This window comes from Lampris incognitus, chromosome 16 (genome assembly GCF_029633865.1).
Source record: "Lampris incognitus isolate fLamInc1 chromosome 16, fLamInc1.hap2, whole genome shotgun sequence".
NCBI lineage: Eukaryota > Metazoa > Chordata > Actinopteri > Lampriformes > Lampridae > Lampris > Lampris incognitus.
Window position 1 is genome coordinate 31,646,510 of NC_079226.1, and position 25,849 is coordinate 31,672,358.

General features: G+C 48.2%; 1 protein-coding gene across 1 annotated transcript; it reads right to left on the minus strand.

Annotated features, from left to right (window-relative positions):
* On the minus strand, positions 1–24,358 carry crip2 (cysteine-rich protein 2). Its single transcript, XM_056295536.1, has 8 exons — positions 24,188–24,358; positions 11,565–11,659; positions 6,818–6,875; positions 6,457–6,591; positions 3,470–3,538; positions 3,235–3,329; positions 2,390–2,447; positions 1–2,111 (listed from the first exon to the last, which is right to left on the minus strand). Exons 1-8 carry the CDS (start codon positions 24,228–24,230, stop codon positions 2,044–2,046), a joined length of 621 nt encoding a protein of 206 aa, XP_056151511.1. The 5' UTR covers positions 24,231–24,358; the 3' UTR covers positions 1–2,043.
* Between the last annotated feature and the right edge of the window lie 1,491 nt (positions 24,359–25,849).

Consider the following 25,849-nt stretch of genomic DNA (forward strand, 5'->3'; position numbering starts at 1 on the left):
ACACATGTAGTTTGTTTATTTGCAAGTCATGAACAGAAAACAGAGGAGACGGTTTGAGAGTAACCATGGTAACACAGAAGAACAGTTCATAGAAATATTTATTCAGGGATTAGAAAGATGAATGCTGCAGAGCTTGGGTGCAGGGTTTCAGTCTGCAAACAGTGGGCCCTGCAGCGCTCCAAGCCCTACTAGATAGAACAGGTAAAATCAAAAATCTAAAGTAAAATAAGAAAAAATAATAGCAGTCAGGTAACACTAGAATGCACATTCATAGAGAATGACTTGTCTGCACGTGTCTCGTTTTGTTCGTTTCTACGAGCTAGCGATCCGCTAATGGCAAAACGGCATAAATAAATTCAAACGGCGTATCGTCATTTCAAGGGAGGTAACAGCAGGGTTATTTACTAGTAAAAAAACAAACCAAAACTTGATGGTAGTGAATAATATAGCTTATATTGCCTCACATCATCTTTATAATACAACCCACTGGGGGGGGGGGGGGGGGGAGTACTGTCCTGTCGGTCGGTAACTGATGAAATACACGGATAAGCAAAAATCAATAAATAAATTTAACCCCTAGCAAAACGTTACAACGGATTTTTCACTGCCTCCCCCACCCCACACACACACACACACACACGTCCCAGACCTGCAGCCTTAATGTGTGCGTCACTTTTAACCAACGCTGCTGTTCAAAATGAATGGGGGGGGGAGAAGAGATTTGACACTTGTATATGCACTTTAATAATCATAACGGGGGGGGGGTTAGAATGGAAGCTCGCACAGCGCCATGAGCATTTACAATCTCGGTAACAACAATAAAAACAAATCCTCGTAAATGTAGTTACGGTGGTTTTTGCACAACAGCCGCTGCGTCGCTTTAAAACGTGCATTGCTTTGGATTGTGCATGGTCCCAAATCAGACAGATTAAAAATAACATTCCTTTCCTTTCATTCTTTTTTTTTTGTTGCAGGGTCAACACGGTCTATTCGCTGTGTAACCGAAGCCCCGGCTATCCGCTGCCTTACAGCGTCAGTCCTCGGAGAACATCTTAATGATTTGAAACAGAATCCCTCTTTTTCTCAAACCCCCCCCCCCCCCCCCCCCCACAAAAAGCATTTGATCATGAATGTTGCCGGGCCGCCAGACCGGAGATTTGTGATGGACCGGCTCTATTGGCTGAGTGATCCAAAGCACCACCTGTGTGTGTGTGTGTGCAGCAGCCTCCGAGGGGGGAAAAAATTCCTCCGGCTGTCAGCGGCATCACTGTAAAAGTGCTGCCCCTCCACCCACAATGCACCTCTCACATATGTGGGGATCACTTTCAAAGAGTGGATGCATGTTTTTTTTTTTTTTTTTTACTTTTCATCAGCTTAAAACTCCCATTGACCACACGTGCTCTGAATCATACTGTTACGGGGGGGTCTCGGCGAGGAAACGTAACAGCGTAACATTTTATTTCAGTGAAAGTTTACTGTGCGGTTGTATTGTGTACATATCCAAATATAGATATGTAAACACCGACAGGTGGAATGGGTGGAGTCGAGGTGAACGACCACCAGGTCCTGGTGCATGGTAACGTGTTGCAATCACACAGGGAAGCTAGTACTACACACAGTACAATGCAGTGGTACAGTCATGTTCTAGTGCCAAGTAGCCTCCCGCCCAAAATATTTATACATATACATATATTTATACATACACACACGTACATATAAAATCCACATCTCGGCAGCAGTTTCAAATCAATGAGTTGTTCCTATTAGCAGTGGGTCTAATGTAGCGGACCTCACGTGGGACTAGTAGGGGCAGGTCAAAATTCAGGGAGCAGAAGAGCCACAGTGGAGGCTCTGGGGGGCATACGAGAGGGGTGGGGAGGGCTGGTCGTCTTGGGTCTGTATGTACACGGGAGGGGGGGGGGGTCATAGCAGGGCTACAAATAATAATAACAATAACACTGTGCTCAATGGTAAACGTGTTGCAGAGAGAGAGAGAGCGAGAGAGATGAGGCAGGAGTGGGGAGGGAGGGTGGTGGCAGAGATTCAGGGCTGGGCCACATCACTGGGTTCCTTGTCATAGATGTAGCTGCCCACGCCGCCTGTGTTCACCCCTGGACAAAGCACAAGACCAAAAAAAAAACAAAACAAAAAGCACAGGAAAGGTCAAGGGGCTGAGAAGGAGGGCAGAACAAGGAGTGATGTGAGCAGGCAAGACAAGCTGCAGAGTGCTGCGCTACGACACACTGTTATTTGGAAATCTCTCCTCTGCAACGCTTCCAGCGTGCAAGGTCTGCAGCGTGCGCAGCTCGACACCCAGTGCAGACATTGAACATTCTGTTTTCAAGTGTATCTGATATCTAGCGGGCTAATAGCGCCCCCTAGCGGTTACCTTTGGGTCCAAAGAGCACAGCGTAGCACGGCTTGTGGCAGTACGGCTGGCCATCATGCTGCAGCGAAACAAAGATTAAAGCGTTAACGTTTAACAAAAGAACAACGACAATAGTGGTGTCTTCTTTATTTACGTTTTCACTCCTTTTCTTTTCATGTGCGTCTTCGTTTTTTCAGTCTCTTCATTTTGCCTCCTTTCATCTTTTATCTTTTTTTTTTGTTTTGATTCCTTCCTATTTTTTTCCCTCGCTTTCTTCCCTCACTCATTTCCCCTTCTTGCATTTATTTAGAGATTGTTGTTGAATTCCTCTATTTTTGGTACTTCTTTTTTTTGGGGGGGGGGTTGCCCCTTTTTCTCCCCAAATGTATCTGGCCAATTACACAACTCTTCTGAGTCGTCTCGGTCGCTGCTCCACCCCCTCTGCCAACCCGGGGAGGGCTGCAGACTACCACATGCCTCCTCCCATACATGTGGAGTCACCAGCTGCTTCTTTTCACCTGACAGTAAAATGCAACTTGATTTGAGTTTCACCAGGGGGACGTAGCACGTGGGAGGATCACGCTATTGCCCCTGAACAGGCGCCCCGAGTGACCAGAGGAGGCGCTAGTGCAGCAACCAGGACACATACCCACATCCGGCTTCCCACCCGCAGACACGCCCATTTGTGTCTGTCAGGACGCCCAACCAAGCCGGAGGTAACACGGGGGATTCGAACTGGTGATCCCTGTGTTGATAGGTATCAGAATAGACCGCTATGCTACCTAGCCACACTTTCAGTTTTTCTTTCCCTCCATTTCTTTCCTTGTCTTTGTTTCCTCCTTCTTTCCCATCCCTCCATCTCTTACCTCTGCGTGGCTGCCAGCTGACAGGGTCTTTCCGCACCTCTCACAGCGCAGGCAGGGCCGGTGCCAGTCTTTGCCCAATGATGTTACCTTCTCAGCTGTGTGAAGCACACACACACACGAGAAAATAAAAACCCATCTCGGGCGCCATGGCAACCACTTTGCAGGTTCACAACTCGTAGCCCAGAGGGACTGCTTTCATCCACCTTGTTCCCTGAAATGACATAGAGGTACTTACCAAAGTAGACCTTCTTGTTGCACCTGGGACACAAGTTGGCCTCGCCAGAGAAAGTGGTGATGCTGCCAGCTGCAACCACACAACAAGTGCATTACAGCGCTGAAAAAAGCATTACGCAACAAAATGGAAAGAGGGCTTGTTTGATAATTGAGTATCTTCCTTTTGGAACTGAACACAAAGTACCGTTCTTTGGTTAAGGGGGGGGGGACCGGGCCAAACGGCAAATGAGCTTTTTATGTTTGAAAATGGAGCCATTGGCAAAAGGTAAACAAACAGATCCAGGAAAGTCAAGCAAACCAAATGCAAGTGTAAATTTTCTTGGCTGTGATTTCTCAGCGGCGGGGCCAGAGGATTTCTTAGGTTCTGTTCTTTCCACTTGGGTAAATGAACATTTGGACACGTGTGTTCATTTGGCTACGGGTACAACTGCAACCTTTACAAATGCAACCTTTAAAAAGAAATTCACACTTGCGACGTGAACATGTTTCAACGGGAGTTCAGTGCTGTTAATGGGAGCGGTGGGTGATTGCTAAGGGTAAACTTATTCAAGATGTCAGATTTTATTTTTTTTTTACTTCAAAAGACCATCTTGGTGGCACTTCCTGGGATATGAAAACTGCACAAAAGCGATAATTAATAAGACTAGCCTTTGGGTGATATGTTCAGAGAGTCCCATTAACGAACATGCCGACCGGAGTAGCGTGCATTCGGAAAACCTGCTGTGGGGTAATCCCTGACTGACAAATTTGAAGAAAATCCCCTTCAAGTCCCCAGAGTCCTGCAGTATCACGGCCTTTTTTCGCTGATTCGGCGGTGGAAGTTTGCCTCCCTTCCGTTCCACGGCATCCTGCAACACTTCCCGGTCTACTGGGGTGAACTTCCTTATCTAGCATCTTCTCCGTGACAACGCTTCTGTGTCAACATGCACACACTTTAGAGCAGTGAGCACCTCCACATGCACGATGACGGTGTGCAGGCATGAAGTGACTCCTCGTGAGTTGCTTGAATAATTAAGTAAAAAAACCAAAAAAAATCCTCCAACAAAACTTCAAACCTTGAATACTTGGTATGTGGAAATTTGGCAAGAGTAGACAAAAGACTTGGACGGGGAACCCAGCAACAGTCTGGGAGCCTTTTGAAACATCCATCCGTTACGCAAGCCGCTTATCCGAATTCGGGTCGTGGGATGCTGGGGCCTATCCCAGCAGTCATTGGGCAGCAGGCGGGGAGCCACCCTGGACAGGCCGCCAGGCCATTACAGGGCCCACACACACATTCACACCTAGGGACAATTAAGTATGGCCGATTCACCTGACCTACATGTCTTTGGACTGTGGGGGGAAACCGGAGCACCCAGAGGAAACCCACGCAGACACGGGGGAGAACATGCAAACTCCACACAGGATGACCCGGGACGACCCCCAAGGTTGGACAACCCCGGGGTTTGAACCCAGGACCTTCTTGATGTGAAGCGACCGCGCTAACCACTGCGCCACTGCTGCTGCCCCCTTTTGAAACAAAAGAATAAAAAATATAGTTTCCTGTGTGCAACACAAAACCGAACTAGCCTGTGATGAGAGCGCGTCCTCCATGCTCCAACGTTTGAGATGGAATAATAGGGATGTACTGTTGATGTAAAACGCAAAGTAAGCCGTGGCTGCTGTTCACCAGCTTGCTGATCATAGCAGACATCATGCACATCGTGCACACAGAACAACTTATGCATAGCAAGAGAGCCCCTCGAATACAAAGTACTGCAGCTTAAGCTATTTAATCAAGGAGCTGGAGAATTAGCCCACAAACACACTCCTGTTCAAAATTCAGATGCAGACATATATAAATGACATATTTAAATGTAACTCAGTCGTGCTTGTTTTGTGTCATGTTGCCATTTGAAATTACGCTTGCAAACGATTTTTAACACATTTTTCATCACCAGTTGAGTTCAATATTAGCTTCATTATTGAGTAGGGACTTGAGTTATGTTGCGTATTTCCTAGATCTCATAAACTCCCCTGGCAGGCTCTTTACAAGTCCATCAGTGGGCTCATGGCCGGAAGTGTGTGTTCGTGATGCTTTCTAAAACTCAATCAACCCATCCATCCATTATCCAAACCGCTTATCCTTACTCAGGGTCGTGGGGACGCTGGAGCCTATCCCAGCAGTCATTGAGCGGCTGGTGGGGAGACACCCTGGAAAGGCCGCCAGTCCATCACAGGGCCCACACACAGACACACACACACACATTCACAGCTCGGGACAATTTAGTACGGCCGATTCACCTGACCTACATGTCTTTGGACTGTGGGAGGAAACCGGAGCACCCGGGGGAAACCCACGCAGACACGGGGAGAACATGCAAACCTCACACAGAGGACGACCTGGGACGACCCCCAAGGTTGGACTACCCCGGGGCTCGAACCCAGGACCTTCTTGCTGTGAGGCGACCGCGCTAATCACTGTGCCGCCACTTTGTCGACATACTGTCTGCTTTATTCCTTAAGTTTTATGCCTGCGTGTGACAGACGTAATGGAGTGAAAGGTAGTGTAGTGGAAAAAACACATGCATCTTGTATCACATAAGGTGCCGTTAATTAGCAACACTTTAAAGAACTCCCAAGATTTAAAATGTAATGTTGCAATAAAAAAAAAACAATGTAATTTAATTAGTGATTTCATTTAGTCCAAGCTGGTGTCCTCCTGGCTGGACCCATTTTATAGTGCTCGCGAACAAAATCATTTGCCGGCTCTGTGGAGTCGGAGGATTGTGCAGAGGCGTGTTTTGAAGGTGAAATAGTCTAATAGGATTAGACTGAATTCCAATTTCCTTTAACCAGTCCAATAAACAAGTCCACAATATAACGAGTATTTTCTCCTCCAAAATATCATTAAAATACTCAAATTAATTATGAAAATAATCACTATCTGTGGCGCTTGTGTGCAGACTAACACACACACACACGCACACACACAGACTTGCCAGTTACCTTTTGCTGGTGCTTTGGGAGCATACACTCTCTTCTCCTCCATTTTGGGGGCTGAGTCCACAGCAGTGGGAGAAGGGTTGTTGTTATTGATGGGGGTGTCGTACACGTAGGAGCCTGCTCCGCCAATGTTCACACCTGCACGGCACATATACGTAATGATGCAATCAGCGACAAACACAGTTCTTCTCTCTTGCTGTCCTTTTAGACAGCTACAAAAACAACTTGTGTACAGAAAGACCTTTTTCAAATGTTCTGAAGTTTATTATACTTATTTAGGGTAACAAACTTGCAGACCATCTCGGATAATAAGCTGTGATGAATGACAAATGAGGCACTTTCAGTGAAAAGTAGTGTGCTTCACCTTTTGGTCCAAAGAGGGCAGCATAGCACGGTTTGTGGCAGTATGGTCTTCCATCGTGCTGCAGGGAAGAGAAAGCTAAGTATTAAAATACAGATTAAGACCAAAGAGAATATCAAGACACCTAAGGATCAGAACAGTAATAACCAAAGCTTGGCTAATTTCCCAATGAATGGTGCGACACGTTTAAAAAAAATCTCTCATGGGTTTCTCTTCCATTTTCTCACATTTTATACTCTAGTTTTATGTGGGAGGAAAATACGGCAAGGGAGAGAGAGAGAGAGAGAGAGAGAGAGAGAGAGAGAGAGAGAGAGAGAGAGAAAAAGGGAGTCTGGGGTGCTCATCGTTTCACAGCCCAACCTTGGCTGATGTCAATGTCACAAGTTCCCCCAACGCATCAGGACACTGTAGGTATCCAGGACACGGGGGGTCTGTTGTCAGTATCCACAGTTACGCATCGGCGCAGGTCTGTCTGTCCCCTTGGACATTCACGGCAAAAAAAAAGCAAAGAGAGTGCCCGTTTAAGTCATGGGCGGCCCGCTGCCGTTGCGAGCTGGGAAGGTGGCGGTCATGTAAGAGGCACGTGGTCAGGGGTCAGCTGTCGCATGGTGGCGGGGGGGGGGGGTCAGGGCCGCGGTCCAGAGTATCCACTGGTCCAGAGCCCAATGCCCATAGATGAGAAGAAGCGAGTAGATGGCACCGATAGCATAGGCAAAGCGCCAGTCCCCGGGTGGCCCGGGACTGGCATGGAATGAGGGACAGGCTACCCACAATCCCCTCTTCCACACCTGGCCTCGTAACAGCGCGCCACATGAGCTTCTTTTTCGGCGGACAGCGAGGCAGAAAAGGCCCGTTACCTCACCCTCAATAATACATTAGCCATGGAAGAATCCACTACTGTTAAAGAAGCCCAACATGCACGCACATGCGCACACACACACACACACACACACACACAAAGTCCTTTTACCCATTTAAGGTGACATTTATGGGTTCTGTGAAGATCTGGCTGATACCGCTAGGCTGTGACTAAGCCCTGACGACTTCCTTCAGACAGGACAAACCGACACAGAGGCCTCCATTGTCTGCTAAACTGGCTTGGTGTGGTACCGACTACAGTAAAAGTATCATTGTGGCTCCGTCTCTGGCTTACACCCAGAGGCAGGGAGCACCCTGAAGATGGATTATCCATCCCACTCTCTTCCCAGCCTTTCCATTTCCTGCGCCCCGATGCTCCGAGTCTGCGTTCTCCATCCATCTTTCCCGCTCCGGCCCACCCCCCCCTCTCTTCTTACGCTCCGCGCCCCACAGCGTCCGCCCACTGCCTTGCAAGGCCCGGACCCGGGCCCCGTTTGAGCGAATGTAGCGAGGCGGAACAGCGCTGCGGTGACCTTGTCAGGGTGGACAGAGGACACCGACGACCTTCTCTCTCCGGGAGCTTTGGCCATCTGCCATCCGCCTCGGGGAGCTGTTGTGAGGCCAAATTGGGCTTCTTTTCCCTACGAGAGCCCCCTCCCATTTCATAAAAAAAAAAAAAAAAAATCAGACAGTGCAGCCCTAAGGTCCCTGAACTCTTGCATACCGAGCTGGGGAATAACATCAAAGAACCCCCCCTCAAATCCCTTCACATTCCTTCATTTCTTTCTCCTTCTTCCTTTTTTTAACACTATAACTCCCATGTTCCCGAACCAGCCCAGCTTTATTTCCATGACGTGGACCGGGCATTGAGGGCTTTTGTTTTTTTTTGTTTTTTTCAGCGGCTGCCTTGGGCGGGATTTGGAAGCGGTCCATGGAGAAAGGATGAGAGAGATGGAGGACATGAAGAGAGAGTGAAAGTGTGGGTTTTTATGTCTGTGTTAGAGAGGTAAACAGAGAGGGATGTGTACCATACACACTACTGTAATCACAGAGAGATTAAACAACGGCACAGCGTCCTCTTGGGAGTCTGCAGGGAATATCTGTGTTCAGCTGAAGGCCGCGATTACGTCCTTCCTGTGCGGGGGAAGGAGGGGCTGCTGGTGACAGTAGATTTGCCATGTGTGATGGAGGGAGGAGGGAGGGGGTGCGAAGCGTTAACTCACTCACGGAGCACAGAGAGAGCAGAAATTGAGCCGTTGGCTCGGTCACAAACGGGAGACGAAACGGGAAGAGAAAATAAGCAAAACCCCCCAACGGGCGAACGAGAGACCGATGGCGACGAGCGCTCTCCGTAGAGCCGCGGTCAGAAAAACCGTGCTGAGATGCGACGCTGCAGTCTGATTGCATAACAGAGGAAGAGGGACCTAAGACCAACTCATCCGGTTGGGGTTGGGGGTCGATGATTCCCACCGGGGTCACGCCGTGCTTAGGGATGCAAACAGGAACCCGGCAGAATGCAAAGTGCGAGGACATTTCCGCTCGGAGACCAACAGGCTTCGCGTGTCTTAGTAAGAAATTAAATATACGTCTAAGAATCATGGTATATCAGTGTTTTAAGTACATTAAAAGAATTATAAATGCACAATAATATGTACCCATCTCTACCCATTATATAATAATATTATCATTTATAATAAAATTACATTAAAAAAAACAATGAAAATACAAGGTGTGTAAACATAACTGTTGTCACTTTATTTATTTATTTGTTTATTTTGGAGGGGGGGACTTTTCCTTCTTCCCCTTTCCCCAATTGTCAGTTGTACTTGGCCAATTACCCCACTCTTCCAAGCCATCCCGGTCGCTGCTCCACCCCCTCTGCCGATCCGGGGAGGGCTGCAGACTACCACATGCCTCCTCCGATACGTGTGGAGTCGCCAGCCGCTTCTTTTCACCTGACAGTGAGGAGTTTCACCAGGGGGATGTAGCACGTGGGAGGATCACGCTATTCCCCCCAGTTCCCCCTCCCCCCGGAACAGGCACCCCGACCAACCAGAGGAGGCGCAAGTGCAAGGACCAGAAAACATGCCCACATCCATCTTCCTACCCATAGACATGGCCAATTGTGTCTGTAGGGACACCCGACCAAGCCGGAGGCAACACGGGGATTCGAAACGGCGACCCCCGTGTTGGTAGGCATCGGAATAGACCGCTACACCACCCGGACGCCCCAAATCACACTGCGTTTTTACACCATTATGAAATGTTCGTGTGCGAAGATGATTTTAATTCAGTAACGTATTATTGTATGATACAGTATTCAAATGGTACTATTGTGTGCACTGGTTAATACAGTGGAATATGGCAATCACAAAATTTGTGTTACATAAACGAATACACTGACGGATTTGTGAGATCCTGTGATTAAACGCATCCAGAAACCTGGCGCGTGCGATTGTGTTTTCCACAGAGGACCTACTGTAGAGATGGCCAGTCAATAATAAGTCAATAAATAACCAGGACACACTGGATTCCCCTATTGCACAACAAGAATGTAAGGCACAGAAACAATGACGTCAAGGGTCAAAGGCTTTTGAACCCGTGCCGTTAAGCCCCCCTGTACGAGTTTGAATAACAAAAGAGCAAGAGTCTTAATACGAGAGAACAAACAGCTGAACAAGATGAGCGAAGAGAGATACACAACCCCCACACACAGTTCATTGAGTCCATTTTAAAAAGAACACAACATTATGTCGCTTAGTGGGTGCTCTCCAAGCGCTTCACAGTTCAGTGAGTGCATATTCACAGATAGCTACAGCATTGAGCATGGATGGTCCCGGTGGCAAAATGACTCCCAACCCGGACAGGTTCCCTGCTGTGCCTCACACACTCAACTATACAAGACTAAAGAGGCCATAATGCTTCCCTAGTCCTCTCATCCATAATCCCAAAACTCGTAGTCCTACATATTTAAAACCTATTCCCTATTTTAGGTCCTCTTTTATTGCCCCCCCCCTCCCCTCCCACTACAGCAAGTCTGAACCTCACGGTACAGCTGGGCAATATTTCAATATTAATGTGTATCATCTTTCAATGGTATTGCATCAAGATGAAATGCTGATAGCCATTTTGTATTACACACTTTTGTCGTTCAAAGTAATAATACAGAGTTAAATTTATCACAAAATGAGGTCTGAAATATTTGAGGTAGAATCATGTGAAAATGAGTTTTGGTTTGATATTATACTTATTATATAATACTACTATACTATGACATTATGCTATATTATTACCCATCCATCCATCCATCCATCCATTATCCAAACCGCTTATCCTAGTCTCAGGGTCGCGGGGACGCTGGAGCCTATCCCAGTAGTCATTGGGCAGCAGGCGGGGAGACATACTGGACAGGCCGCCACGCCCTCACAGGGCCCCGGTATGGAAATCTGATTCATACTCCGCAGTTCGATTCTTAAACATGGTATTTTTGCACATATAAGTAGATATCGTGTAAAATTCACCCAGCAGTACCCTAGGAGCTCTGGAGAGAGGGCCTGGCCTCCCTCTGGATGGGCAGGGATGGGCAGCTAGATCCAGAAAGGGCCAGTGTGGGTGCAGCAAGTCTTTGTTCTGACCCAGCAGCTACACACCTGAGTCTACAAATCAAGGTCCTTAGCAAAGACTATTGGTGGACTAATAGAATCAGGTGTGTAACTGCTTGGTTGGAACAAAGACCTGCACCCACACCGGCCTTTCTGGATCATGTTGCCCACCTCTGTGAGGAAAGGATGGGGAGAGCCAAGAAGATTTCTCCTTCTGGGATGGATGGATGGAGTACCACATCAATCTTATTTCAACAGCAAACCCTGTTACTGGTGGGGTGTTTACTGACCTCGGCGTGGCCTCCTGCATTCAGAAGCTTGTTACAGCGGTCACACTTGAGGCACAGCTTGTGCCAGTCCTTACCCAGGGACGATACCTTTTCAGCTGTACACAAAAGACAAAACAACAAGATAGAGAGACCAGAGAGAGAGAGCAAGAGAGAGGGAAGAGATGAGAAAACGTTGTCAGGGCAAATCTCAAATAAAGCGGCATTTAAATGGATTACTCTCAACAATGGTCTTTGTCCCCCCCATTCTATCAGCCTTTGTACGTCCTATAATGTGCCGTTCAATCTTTTAGCTCGGAGGGGGAATTACATCCTGCATGGCCTCAGCGTACAGAATAATCATTAGCCTGTATCTCAGCCCCTGGTCTGCACGCTTGTGGGCCTGGGCAGTGAACGATTGTGCGAGCAAGGAATTCTGGGAAGGCTTGTGTACCACACAGGATGTCTCCATGATGTCATAGCGGAGCAGACAGACAGTGCCGTGAACTCCAGTGCAGCCGGGACAGTGGGGCGCCTACAGCCGACCCAGATCTTTGTGTAATACCCCCCACCCTTCATCTCCACACCCATCTCTCCCCTTCAAATCCCATCCATCTCCGCCGCCAACCCCCGACCCCATTTCCATCCCCTGGACCGACCGCTTCCCCAGACTGGAGAGAGGCCCTAATTATACCCCTTTCCAATTATAAATCCCTCCTGCTTCCACCAATGGCCCCACTGAAGTCGGCTGAAGAAACGGAGGAAACGCCTTCCCTTATCATGGCAGGACACAATCAGCCAGACAACACAAACTGTTTCCTACACCTCCCCTTTCACCCTACCCCAAAACTCTCTTTCTTTCTCTGAGAATTGGCTTTGATATGATCCACTTGCGCTCTACAGAGTTTTAATTCACTTTATCGGTCAGTTTTGTTGGTCGGTTTTCCGCACAAATTTCATAAAGACAATAAAGAAGACAACAATGGCACCGTGAAGAAGAACGGAGAGGTGTGGAGGAGACCGCTTGTTGACAGCACCATAGAAGAAGTGTGCAGACTTGGGCAAAGACTACTGGGGATATTTAGATTGATTCAAAGTGGCTTTTAGTCGGAGTAAAAATAAATACCATAAATCACTGAATTCCTCTCATATCAGAGGATAGCCACAAAAACCTCCAGACACCGTTTTAAGGAAGTGTGTAAGTGGGACCAGCATTGGTGTGTGTGTGTGTGTGTGTGTGTGTGTGTGTGTGTGTGTGTGTGTGTGTGTGTGTGCGCACGTGCATGTTTGTGGTGATAGTGGCGCGCAGTTTAACAGCTCACTAATCTAAAGGGCAGTTGTTATTGTAGGGGTGGGGGTGGGGTGGGGTGGGGTGGTGTTAGAAGGGTGTCTGTGTGTATTATAGGCTTGTGTTGGTATGGGTGGGGGTGGGGTGATGGGGGCGGGGTCTGCGTCTGGCCCAGCTGTTCATCCTCCTGTCTCCCGGCCACCAACTATACTTTTTATCCTTCAAATATCCTCCACCTCTGGAATGGGACCATCAAATCAGCCGCTGACATGACTGGACGAGACACCGACCGGTGTCACTGTACAGATGAACTCGTGTGTACTTGACTGCATAACAAGGAGGCGCCCCTCGAAAATACCTGAAAACTCACACTTCAACAACCGTCAACCCCTCTAAATCTCTGCCCTCACTCACTCGGTTCCTATGGAGGGACAGCAAAACGAATCAGCCAGTAAACAGACGGACGGAGGTTTAGCTTTCTGAAGTCCAGGCAAAAGGGACTTCACATGTGGGCACAAATAAAGCTTCCACTCTGGCTCTCTAATGATGAGCCACAACCTGCTTTCCCCACTTCGTTATGGCGATGCCGTGAGAGTAAACCCAATTGCTGGCGTAAACCAACAAATGGCTCATCACGAGGAAGTGTGTCCAGATGGCCAGGTTAATACTGTAAACACTGTTGAGGAAGTAACAAATCCTGTTTTAGTCAAACTATTTTCTCTAACAACACCAACCTAGCTGGACTAAAGAGCAAAACAAACACACGCACACACACATACACACACACAAAACAGGATTCCTTCAGGTTTGGTTGAACTTCCCTTATAAAAAGACAGCAGTTTGGAAAAGTCTGGTTTCTCACCTGGTTTCCTGCAGATCTACCAACAGATAATTTGTTGTAATTGTGATCACAGCGCACACTTTAAGCTTGTGTGATCTCAGTGTACATCATAACTCTTCCTTTGGCACGTTAATAGCTATGGCGTTGCTGAAAAACAACAACTGACATTTGCTTGATCTCGGCAGTCAGAAGTGTTTTGTCATTTTTGTGATTTAGGACCTGATTTAATCCAGATGTCATTTTTGAATTGCGTCAAAGCCCGTACAGTGCAACAGAGCTTAACAATCGGTCGTACGTCTGTTTCCCGTTTTGCTGATGTCACTCCAAGTAGGACAAATGGACATATTGGAGAGGGCTTGGCTCCACAGAGGAGAGGAGGACAAATGAAGGCAGAACGCCAGTGGTCAGAGGTCAGAACAATAACCATATGACACCTGCACCGCTGTAAGCTGCTTAGCTCTGCTTGGAAGTTTCTGAGATAAGCTCCTCAGACTAACGGCTGGCTCCTCTGTATTGTCAATATGGTTTTATATCACTGAGATATCCTTCCAAACACCTTCTGCTTTCAATGTGGGAAGATGGCGGCACGAACTCACGTTTGCAGCAGCCTCACCCAGTGCCGTCCATGGTGTCTTTGTCCGCATCTGTGTCTTGGTTTGTGTCTTCGTCTGATGGCTGGGAGAGCTGGTGCTGGATAAGCTGGGGGAGCTTGGTCTGCTGCGTCCTGTGGGCCCAGGGACCGTGGCCCTGCCCGGAGCTGTGCCCAAAGACGAAACACCGAGGGCGGTCTGACAGGACGCAGACGTGGGGCAGGCTAAGCTAACTGCTAGCCCATGCAGACCGGCAATTCCTGTAACACTGAGGGCAGTCTGGCGGCGGTGTCGCCTGGCGTTGACTGTGTTTTTGGTGTTGTCGTGTGGAGTGCGGGAAGATGTGTCGAGGGTGTTTGGCTGGGAGAGCTGTTGTTGGATTGGCTGGGGGAGCCTGGTCTGCTGCATCCGGTGGGCCCAAGGACCACAACCCTTCCTGGAGCGGTAATTGAAGAGGAAACACCAAGGGCAGTCTGGCAGGACGCAGAAGTGGGGCAAGCTAAGCTAACTGATAGCCCATACAGACCGGCAGTTCCTACAGTCATCCTGGCTGGCGTTTGCTCTCTTGGACAGTGAAATTTTAGTTTTTTGGGGGTTTTTTTGGGGGGGGGGTATGTTGGATGTATGTGTTTTTGTAGTTTTGGTAGTTTTTTTTTTGTAATTTGAATATACGTGTTCTTGTAGGTTTTGGATGTGTGTTTTTGTCTTTGTGTTGCACTGCTGTGAGCTGGGGAGAACGATATTTCATGTACTACTTGCATACATGAAATGAAACGACAAATAAACGTTCCTGATTCCTGATTCTGCTGCAGTGCTCCTCTCACTCTGTGTTTGGCCACCTGACTTAAGTATAGCATCCTTAGGAAGGCTCCGGTATGGTATGTGATGTGATGTGATGTGATGTGATATCCTTGTGACAAAAAGACATTGTGAAGCGTTACGATGCGAAATAGCATCTCTTTCTGACCATGATGTTAGAAGGATTACATCACGCTCAGTCAAAAATACACCACATGATTTGGATGCGTCTCGCATGTCTTTTTGTTCTCAAAAAACATGGCATAGTCAACTAGTTTCCATTACAAAAGGTTCAGAACTAATATAGCTAACAGCTCCACGCTATGGTAGGGTAAGCAATGACCCTGACAACAGGTAGCACGCAGATGCTACTGCTGTTGTTACAGGACTACAACAACCATATGACCAGTCTGGGGCAAGGAAGTTTTAGCCCCATCCTCTTTACTCGGCAAAACTGTCATACCCTGTCATGAAAAGGGCACATTCATAGAGTCTGATCCCTTCTTCTTGGGACATTGGAGTCATACGGTATTGTGAATGAAAGGTGTGTGTGTGTGAGAGAGAGAGAGAGTGTGTGTGTGTTATGGGGGTGGAGGAATTCACCGGATGAAGATCAGAGGGATATGGGCCTTTGTATGCATGCCAAGGCCTATATGAGATTACCACAGTTCGAGTCGGGGGGTTAACTGATTCGACTCCGCCTGCGATAAATAGAGCACCGTCAGAGAACATCATTCTGGCTTGTAATCACATCAACTGGTTGTTTGCACCATTTCATGAAACACTCCTATTATGGACGAAGGTACTGCAATGGCTATCGAATGATGCTTGAGGGGGCCGAGTATAGACAGACACGTTTCCCTTTGCTGGGAAGGAGAAAAAAAGAATGAAAGCGGGGTTAAACCGCAAACAAACACTGCAGAACTGGATGGGGCATTAGCCAACAGCTTCATTTAATGAGACATGTAGGGAAGGAGGGGGAGACGCTAATGGGCCATTTTCCCAATCTCCTTAATTACAGTTGCTTAATTGTCAACAGCAGCATGGCTGCTAAACACAAACACCACCGCTCACAGTGGACTGGGGGTAGTATGCGGCTGAGATATAAACACAAGCACTGCACAACATTCACACAGCTGAGCTTGCAGCAGGCAGGGTGATAGCAAAGTCCACCAGAGGCTGGGCCAGGCTCCAAAATCTCATATGGGTGCTCTCTTATCACTCAATAATTCGACCGGGGTGACATGAATGGGGGAAATCCGATGCATTCAAAGAGGACGCTGGCGGTTTGGAGTGGTAGCAACAGTAGCTCATCACTGCAACCCTTCTTCACTGTTGACCCGCTGTCGACTACAGGTGATACAGAATCAGCAGGGCCCAGAAAGATTAGAACCAGAGGTCTCTGGCTGCAAGATGGCACTCAGTGCCTTCAGTGATTTGGCACAGTTTCCTCACAGAGGCGGGATACCAGGCGAAAAATAATAATAAGGAAAACCACTTTATTTTATCATTGCAGATTGCAATGAATGTGTTCTCTGCATTTAATTCTATTGTATAGGAGCAGTGGGCAGCTGCAGTGCCCGGGGACCAACTCCAGTTCTTCTTCTTCTTCTTTTTTTTGTGCCCCCCCCCTCTTTTTCTCCCCAATTGTACTTGGCCAATTACCCCACTCTCCCAAGCCATTCCGGTTGCTGCTCCACCCCCTCTGCCGATCCGAGGAGGGCTGCAGACTACCACATGCCTCCTCTGATACATGTGGAGTTGCCAGCCGCTTCTTTTCACCTGACAGTAAGGAGTTTCACCAGGGGGATGTAGCACGTGGGAGGATCATGCTATTCCTCCCAGTCCCCTCCCCCCTGAAAAGGCACCCTGACCGACCAGAGGAGGCGCTAGTGCAGTGACCAGGACACATACCCACATCCGGCTTCCCACCGGCAGACACGGCCATCTGTCTGTAGGGACGCCCGACCAAGTCGGAGGTAACACGGGGATTCAAACCGGCGATCCCCATGATGGTAAGCAACGGAATAGACCGCTATGCTACCTGGACACCCCAACTCCAGTTCTTCTTTCCACTGCCGTGGCCATGCCTTGGACATGCATGTCTTTTTTTGATGGTGGGAGGAAACCGGAGCACCCGGAGGAAATCCACGCAGACACAAGAAGAACATACAGACTCCACACAGAAAGGACCTGGGACGACTGGGGTTCGAAGCCAGGACCTTCTTGCTGTGAGGCAACAGCCCTAACCACTGGGCCACTGTGCCGAAAACAAAATTAAAATTCTTCATCCCCCCCCCCCCCCAAGATAATTATTATAGTGCGCTTTAATCTTTTCCAACTATTTACATTCTTTCTCACAGATGAGGCATACTACATCAAATGGGTCTAATTTAGACATTCGCTAATAGCTGGCCTACATGGTGAAAGGAAGAAAAAAAAGGCCTTCTGGTTCATGACGTAACCTATATGACTGTAAATAGCTCCTCAGTAACAGTTGGCTGGATACGACTCGGTTCAAGCCCTCACTAATATGGACCCATCTGTTCAGCCTATTGTAACCCCCTAAAACAAACACTCACTCACATACACACACACACACACACACACACACACACACACACACACACTTCCCCATCGCCTGCTCCGTTCCGTCCATCAATACCAGCTGAGACTACGCCGACTTCTTCTTTGGTCTCAGTGTGATAACGCCACGTTCCATTAAACACCGAACACCTGAGGGGCCAAAAGTCAGGGCAGGGGCCACACACGGAGAGTGCAGAGACAACACCGAAGGTGCAAACATCCAGCGCAAACCATGTTCCCTCCCGCCTTTAGGGCCTGGAGACAAGGAGGGGAAAAAACAGGCGAGTTGGCATTTCCTCCTCTGCATCCCCTCTCCATTCTGTTCTCTGGAATACAAACACCCTCAAGGACGTTTAGCCGCGGTGGAAGACAATGCTCATTCAGTCCTCTTGGGGAAACACCAGCATTCCACTCCACCCTGTACACTGACGGGGGGGCGGGTTGTGCGGCAGTCTAGTTCAATGATCTCACGCAACTGAAAAGGCTTGTCGTCGTTTTTTTCCCCTACTATGTAATGCTGTTTTGATGTCCTTATGTGCTGCATGTTAAGCATCCCACCAGGTCACATTCCCAGTACGTGCAAACTGGCTTGTCCGTCAATGAAACTTGAACTCATCAGTTTGCATTCATGCAACATAAACTGAAACTCTGAATGGAAACCGGAAGTCAAGTGATGATGAAGACAACGACGATGACGACGATGACTGTATTCATGCACATTGATATACTGGCAGAAGGGATGCGTGATTTTGTGTAAAACGATCATCCTGATTATTTCACTTGATGCTGCGATTGTGATCATTTGTCTTGAGGTGGGAAACCAATTAATCTAACGGCACGTTGGTATCTTATACAGACATCTTGACCAGTTTCAACTGGAACAGACACTCGGTAATAACAAGAAATTGTTTAAATACTGCTGCTGTGCCATCACCGTACGCTTACGAACCGTGGAAACCTTGATAGGTTATGCAACACTGCTCGACAAGGCTGATGAAAGATACTAGCGAGTGTCCGAGGATTTGTGGATGAAGGGTTTTTTGACTCTTTTCCTTCCATCCACTGCCCAATCTGATTGAAATTAAAAACAAATTGACCTCAGGGGTAGGGCGCGCTGAAAACTCTGACCTGATTTTTACAGAGAGAGAGAGAGTGTGTGTGTGTGTGTGTGTGTCTGTGTGTGTGTGTGTGTGTGTGTGCAAGAAGCTCCCTGGTCCAACATCAGCTCAGCAGGTTGGAGACTGATGCCAGAGAAACTACGTGAAGCACGTGTCCGCATCCAACACTCCCTGTGGCTGATGCAACCCTACAGCAAAATCTCGAGCTCTGGAGGTCGTCTGTCGCCTCAGCGGAGGCAAGGTTTCCTCCCCAGTCCTTTCTCCCTCCTACCCCCCCCCCTCTGTGAATAAAGAGGCCAGCCCCGTGAATCCTGGCGGCTGACGCAAATGAGCTGCAGTTAACTCACATCCTGTCTGCTTTGGTCAGAGGCAGCTGCAGGCAAAGCACCGCTTCATAGTCCCTGCCCGAGTGGCTCATCAGCCCCACATCCCATCCACCTCAGGGCTTTCACCCTAACACACACACACACACACACCGGGTGGCTGGGGGTTACTGGTCTTCCGAGAGTCCTTGCCGTCATGACTAGCCTACAAAGCAGTGAGTATGTGTTCTAAGGATGCGAGTGGGTCAATGTCTGAGAATGATGCCCACACTGCTTTGATATGGCCACTGCATGAATCTCACACCATGTGAAGAACACATCCTATGACTATGCAACAGAAGGTAGTATCACACTATACAAAGTGAAGTAAGCAGTTTTTGGGGGTTTTTTTTGTTGCTTTTTGTTTTCCCCACAACATAAAAAAAGTTGTTCACAACCTGCACCGAGGAGCGCTCCCATTGCACGAGTGCAGAAAATTCTCAAGTGTTTTGCAGCGTTTGAAAAAAGCTTGTATGCACTAAAAACAGCAGGCGAGCCGGTCATCCGCCCTGTGGCGTTACATAAGAGGCCGGGCTGTGGCGAGGTGGAGCGAGATGCTCTCACCTGCACGGGTAGCGGCCCGTCTTTCAGCAGCTACTCCAGCGCCACCCCCATTAGAAGGATCACACTTCTGCCACACAAAAAAAAAAAGAAAGAAAAGAAAAGAAGGCAAAGAACAGGGACCCTCATCGCCTGGACTCACAGCGGCCCACTAGTTATGCAATGGCACAAAGTAGGAGGCACCAACTCAAAAAAAGACATTACATAACAGACAAGGTGCATTCAGACGGCGTATGGGGCAGCCAAGTGGAAAACAGGGTTCTCTGGCATCAGCAGACAAAGGGGGGTGGGGGGGTATTTCTGTGGATGTCTGGGGTCAAGGAGGATGAGGGAGGTGTGTGGGAAACGGTGCGCTTCGCCAGGGGTGGGTTGAGAGGAGGACGTACTCTTAAGGTATTCTGCCCCCCCCCCCCATTAAAAGGGCGACCAAGCGTGCGGGTACAGATGGAGCTTTGTGTGAACGGAGATGTCGTTTCTCATTATAATGCGTGAGGCACTTTAACAGTCTACATTCGAATAAAGGAAAAGCCCCCCCCTCCACACACCCTCCATGTCCCCTGCGTTTAAATTCAGGGGACACGAAATTGAGGGCCTGAGGCGAAACCAAGTCACTGAAGAAAAGGAGGAAGAGGTTACCAAAATAATTATGATGCATATGAGGGGAAGAGCGAGCGAGCGAGCGAGCGAGAGAATCTCACAGCAGAACGGCATTAGAGCCCATTAGTTTCTCATTTGTTCACTTAGTCTCACAAAGAGCCAGTGCTGCCGTTTGTCATGCACCAGAGCCAGTGTTGTTGTTGTTGGGTCGCTCAGACAAATGTGGGTTTGAATTTGGAGATTTAGTGAGCCGTGCTGCGCTGGGTTTTTAGCTCGGCTTTGCATGCACTCTCTCTCTCAAATGCCACAACTGTATTCCCCGCGGGGCCCGCGACCAAGTCACATGTCAGTCAGTGTGTCCCCAGTGTGTTCCCAGTGGCCCCCGTATCACCCGAACTTGATGGATGTGAGGCCGCGACGTGAACCCTGGGAACTGAAGTTCAGCTCCCACCTGCTAAATTGAAAAAGTACCATCTCGGCGACCCCTTTACAGATATTTTTAAGCGATCTGGCAAGCCCGAGATGCTATTTAAAACGATGTTTATTTGGGATTTGTGAAAGTTAATCTGTGAAATTTGAAAGAGCGACGTCCATCGTGACGTTCACTGGAGCGGTCAGCAGCCCTTCTGTGCGACTGAAAAGCAGAAAGAACGGCCGCAAATAAGTTAACGACAGCGCGGTACTGCAGTCAACGTCTGCCTTAAGAGGTAATGAAATTAAGCCATCTGCCAAAAGCCGCCCCATAAAGTAACTAACGGAAAATCATAAAACACCCCCCCCCCAAACCAAAGAAGGGTTTCCATTCCAGAAAGTGGCTCAGATGGACAGACGGACAGAAAGACGGATGGACGGACAGACGGACGGACGGATGGACAGACAGATGGACGGACGGACGGAGATAGCTGTCTTACTGGAGCTGATCCTGGCCTACGCCAGCTGCAGGACCTGGGTGCATGGAAGGCTGACCCATTCATTGCTCTATAAAAGCACACCATGCATGACTCTTTAGCCACAAGAAAAAAGGGAGCAGATTTTTAATTGAATTTGGATAAAAGACAAGTAACAATGAAAAGCATGTGCCCAATTCTGAGATTGAAAGCACATTTCCCCCCCTACCACACACCCTCGTTCTATCTCGCATCCTCTCTTACACAAACCCAACATAACGTAAAGCTGCACAACCCATGTTTCTCTTTTTAGTCGGGCTGGGGGGGATACGAAGGTCTGATCTAGCTTTCGCAGTGCGGTCAGGGACCCTGTGATATTCCGGTAGTCTGCTCTTGATCTTCTTATGTCTCATTTTCGCTGCAGCCAGTTACATCAGAACTACTTTTACCGAGCTTTCACTGCATAACCTTCCTACTACCCACGAAAACATCCAACTACGGTGCCATGCATGGTGAACTATGCAAACCAGCTATCAGCTTGCTTTGATGGGGTCTCCTTATCTTTGTCTAATGTCAAAAACATAACATTACTCCAGGGAGAAGCAGGAAATTGCAATTTACCGTGCTACTTCTGTTAAAAAAAAAAATATCCAAGCATGCCGACTCCAACAGCGGAGGAGGAAATTGTTCACAAAAAAAGAAAAAGGTTCCAAGACATCTGGAGCAATTTTGCATTTGCTTAATCCGATACAACTAAAAACACCGTTTGTAAAGTGGGACTCTATAAAACGGTGCATAATGAAGCAAAATGTTGAACCACGGTGAAATAGATCACCATAATAAAACCTTCAAATGTCATGACTTAACATCTCGCCTGAGCGCAGTGTGGAAAAGCGCCATAGAGGCCTTGGGCAGCGACTGAGAGCCACACCAGCAAATACTTTGCAAGAGGTGACAGATACTCGGCCGTTTTACGCAGCGACAGATGCTCTCCATAAAAGGGCTGGACTCTTCCCAGCAACTTGCGACCTCGCCTAAGAAAAGCAAAATCCCAAAACGTTCGGATTTTGACCTACGATTTCAAAAATTGGGAAAAAAATGACAGAAAATAATGTCATCTGATATTCTGTCCACGTCGCCAGCCTTTAACTCTCTCTCGGGTCTGAGAGGCTGAGGAGGGGAAGTGTGTAGGTGACTTTTGGTTTCCTCCAACAGTAGCTCTTGGAAATCCTCGGATGACGTCATCTTGGATGTTTCAGGCCGTGGGCAGTGCAGCCCAAAACAATCCCCCCCTCCCCTGAACACTCCCATGCTTCATCATAGCTCTGACACCAGCAAACTCCTCTGCAATGATTAAACCTTTACAATAAGGCCACTCACACCTTCACTCCCTTCTCTCCCATCCTCCCTATTCGGACGTCTAACTCCAACCCATGCTGGTTTACGGCTCCCCGTAGCTGCCCAGCATCAATCCCACCGCTTCTGCAGTCGAGTCAGCCTCAGGCTCACTCCACCCAAAGCACAGCGCAACACACTACACCCAAACAGTGGTAAAAATAACTTCGCTAGGCAGGACCTCAGTTGTGTTACATAAAAAAAACACAAATGGAAAAATACATCACTGAGGAGTCGTGAATCAACGGCTGACACGCTGCTGCAAATGAAGGCGACAAAGCAAAAGAACGATCAGATGTGTATAACAGTATCTCAGGAAAGCAAATCTTATTTGCCGGCGTATTATTCTGGTCCACAGCCTTGTGGGACCCAAAGGATGAGCAGCAGCTGGGATGCTCACTGCCACTCCTGTTATGTAAGAGGGCTTCCATCCACTCTCATAATTGATTCCGACCCCATGACAGCTCTGTGTGCCGTTAAGTGTGTGGGAAGGCCGAGCACCCATGACCAGATTCTGTTTGCTCTGCTCTGACACCAGAACATAAACACAGGTTATTACTCAGGGTTCAGTTGCCTATTCTCCCTTAGAACACGTCCATTTTACATACATTTCTCCCCGAAGGAGCACGTTGTGTGCAATTTGAGATTCCAAGCATCCAGAATCACTGCCTCCTCTATCTTGTACTCTCTTTTTTAAATGTTATTTAGCTAAGAGTGCACGTGCTACTTTGGCAGAGTGTCACTGTACACCCTTGTTATTATGGACATAACATGTAATTTCGCTGAGTATGACTGCGTGCGAGTCAACGCTCTTTGCCCAAGTGGGTGTTTTGTTTTGCATCTTTGTTGACAAGCATGCTGGTTTCCCAGTTGACGCAGCTCGGTCAGGACACTGTTACTATGCTCCTCTACGAGTGGGCAATTTTGGCATATGGCATTATTGCACTCTTGGCAAGGATGCCCAGCAACCTCCCAAAGCCAACTGCCAGGTTTGGATATTAACCAAACACAACAAAATTACATGGGGCACTATTCAGTGTTAAAAATAAGATAACTCATCAAATAGTCGTATAAAGACGTACACAAGTGCATAAATATCACATTTTCCATCGAAGACATTAAAATTGTATCTGCCCAAATGAAACATAGCAGTGTTTATTTTAGAGCAATTTTCTAGATTCGTTTTCACATTAACTCTTTTGGGGTTTTAATCAAAGTTTGTTTCTGTCAATCATTGACTTGGCAACCTAACCTCAGGAATGCTGAGCACGTCTCTAATGTAAAGAACCCCTGGCAGGGTTTACCATACACGCTCACTGCCAATGGTAGTAGACAGACACATGGTTGAGTTTGATCCATTGCATACTACGCTACAGTGACAGTTAATTATGAATGATCCCACTGAGAGTATCACATTACATATAATCTGTGAAGCTATAGCGCGGTTAGGTTTACAAAACAAAACAGATCACTAGTTATCGCTCGGTCCACCCTGCGGACCCATCGACTAGTCAAGGCGGATCTCCGTCTCCCGAGTTATCATTCTGTAAACAGAGACGGATCACCTCATCACGTGCTAAATAAAAGTAACATCAAAACTGGCATGAAAGCGGCCAACACTTACCAAAATACACCGTCTTGTCACACTTGGGACACTTTGAAGCCATCTTGCGATGTTTTTATTTGTATTTTTTTTTTCGGTCGAGCGAAAGTGGTTTGTTTTGTGTGTGTGTACCGTCCTTCCCCCTGACTCTCCGGAGCAAGTGCCTCGTCTAGCGCGCACAAGCCCTCGAGCCCCGGGCATCTCTTTCAGATCGGCGCTCTCATTTGCATAACCCCGCCTCTCGCTGCAAGACCCTCCCCTCCCCGCATTTTCTCTTTTTTTAAAAATTTGATTTCTCTCTCTGATTGGACAAGAGTGCGGTCAGTCATCCCGGAGAGCAGGGGAAAGGAGGAGCGGTATTTTGGGCAGCCGGCGGTGAATTCTACCCTGGGTCACTTGCGCTTCCACTCTCCGCCTTCCCCTTATTACGCCACACGGGGCAGCAGTGTTTGGTTGTGCCACAATGCGCCCTTTCAGAGTGAGTGACTCGTAGGAATTTGTGAAGGGGGGGGGGGGAGGAAGACGCTGAAACGTGGCTGGTGTCGTATTAGCTTTTTTTTTTTTTACCAGAGCGTTCCTGTTGCCTTATGGCAATTTTTAGTCCCACAGTGTGAGACAGACATAGCTGAGAGGGGTTTTTTGAATTTCTCACAATCAAGCCGCGTGACCTGTCATGATCATTCACCTATAACGAGTAATTAAAATAACGAGCACCATTCATCACCATCATCACGGTTTGTTCAGAGGAAGTCGTGTGACTTTTCTTATCGGTTCTTTCCGTCGGAGCCTGTTTAGCCTGACTGCTGAGGTCACTTCACACATCAGTGCTGTCTGTCTGTCTCCGCCTGTCTTGTCTCCCTGTCTCTTTCTCTCTCGCTGCTTGTCTTGTCTCCCTGTCTCTCTCTCTGCCTGTCTTGTCTCCCTGTCGCCCTCTCTCTCTGCATGCCTGTCTGTCACCTCCCTGTCTCTGCCTGCCAGACTGTCTTGTCTCCTGTCTCTCTCACTGCCCCTCTTGTCTCCCTCTCCCTGCCTGTCGTCTCTCTCTCTCTGCCTGCCTGCCTGCCTGCCTGCCTTGTCTCCGTCTCGCTCTCTCTCTCTGCCTGTCTTGTCTCTCTGTCTCTCCCTCTGCCTGTCGCTCTGCCTGCCTGCCTGTCTGGTCACCCTGTCTCACTACCTGCCTGCCTGTCTTGTCTCCCTGTCTCTCTCTCTGCCTGTCTTGTCTGTCTCTCTCCCTGCCTGCTTTGTCTCTCTCCCTGCCGGTCTTGTCTGCCTGTCTCTCTGTCTGCCTGCCTGTCTGTCTCTCTGCCTGCCTGTCTTGTCTGTCTGCCCGGTGACACAGTGCAGCGCCCCGTCCAGTAACGGACATTGCTCTGCTATTTCCCACAGCTGTGCGACAATCTATACTGATTGTGTGTCTGAAATCAGTTCCAACTTATCGCTGAGCTCACTGTTTTTAGAAGTGTTCAGTGTAACCGTCGACAGAGTTGACCGACTGTGCTCAGAGTCAGAGCAACTTCTTACCCTGATCGTCAACGGTGTGCTGAAGCATTATTGTTTGGATCAAGGAGACACTGAATAGCAGACATACTTTTGACCTTGTCCCACTTCCTTTCTGCTAGATACATTGCCCTAAAGCTGCGGGGCATATCGTCGTCATTCTCTGTTTTTTTCTTCTTCCACTAC

Bases quoted from the DNA above. Each gene is read 5' to 3' on its own strand.
- crip2 (XM_056295536.1), bottom strand. From the start codon at position 24,230: ATGGCTTCAAAGTGTCCCAAGTGTGACAAGACGGTGTATTTTG. The intron at 6,592-6,817 runs GTGAAGCACACT...TGTGCCGTGCAG, and splicing joins TGCCCTCTTTGGACCAAAAG to GTGTGAACATTGGCGGAGCA. The intron at 3,539-6,456 runs GTAACTGGCAAG...GTGTGGTTGCAG, and splicing joins TCCCAAAGCACCAGCAAAAG to CTGGCAGCATCACCACTTTC.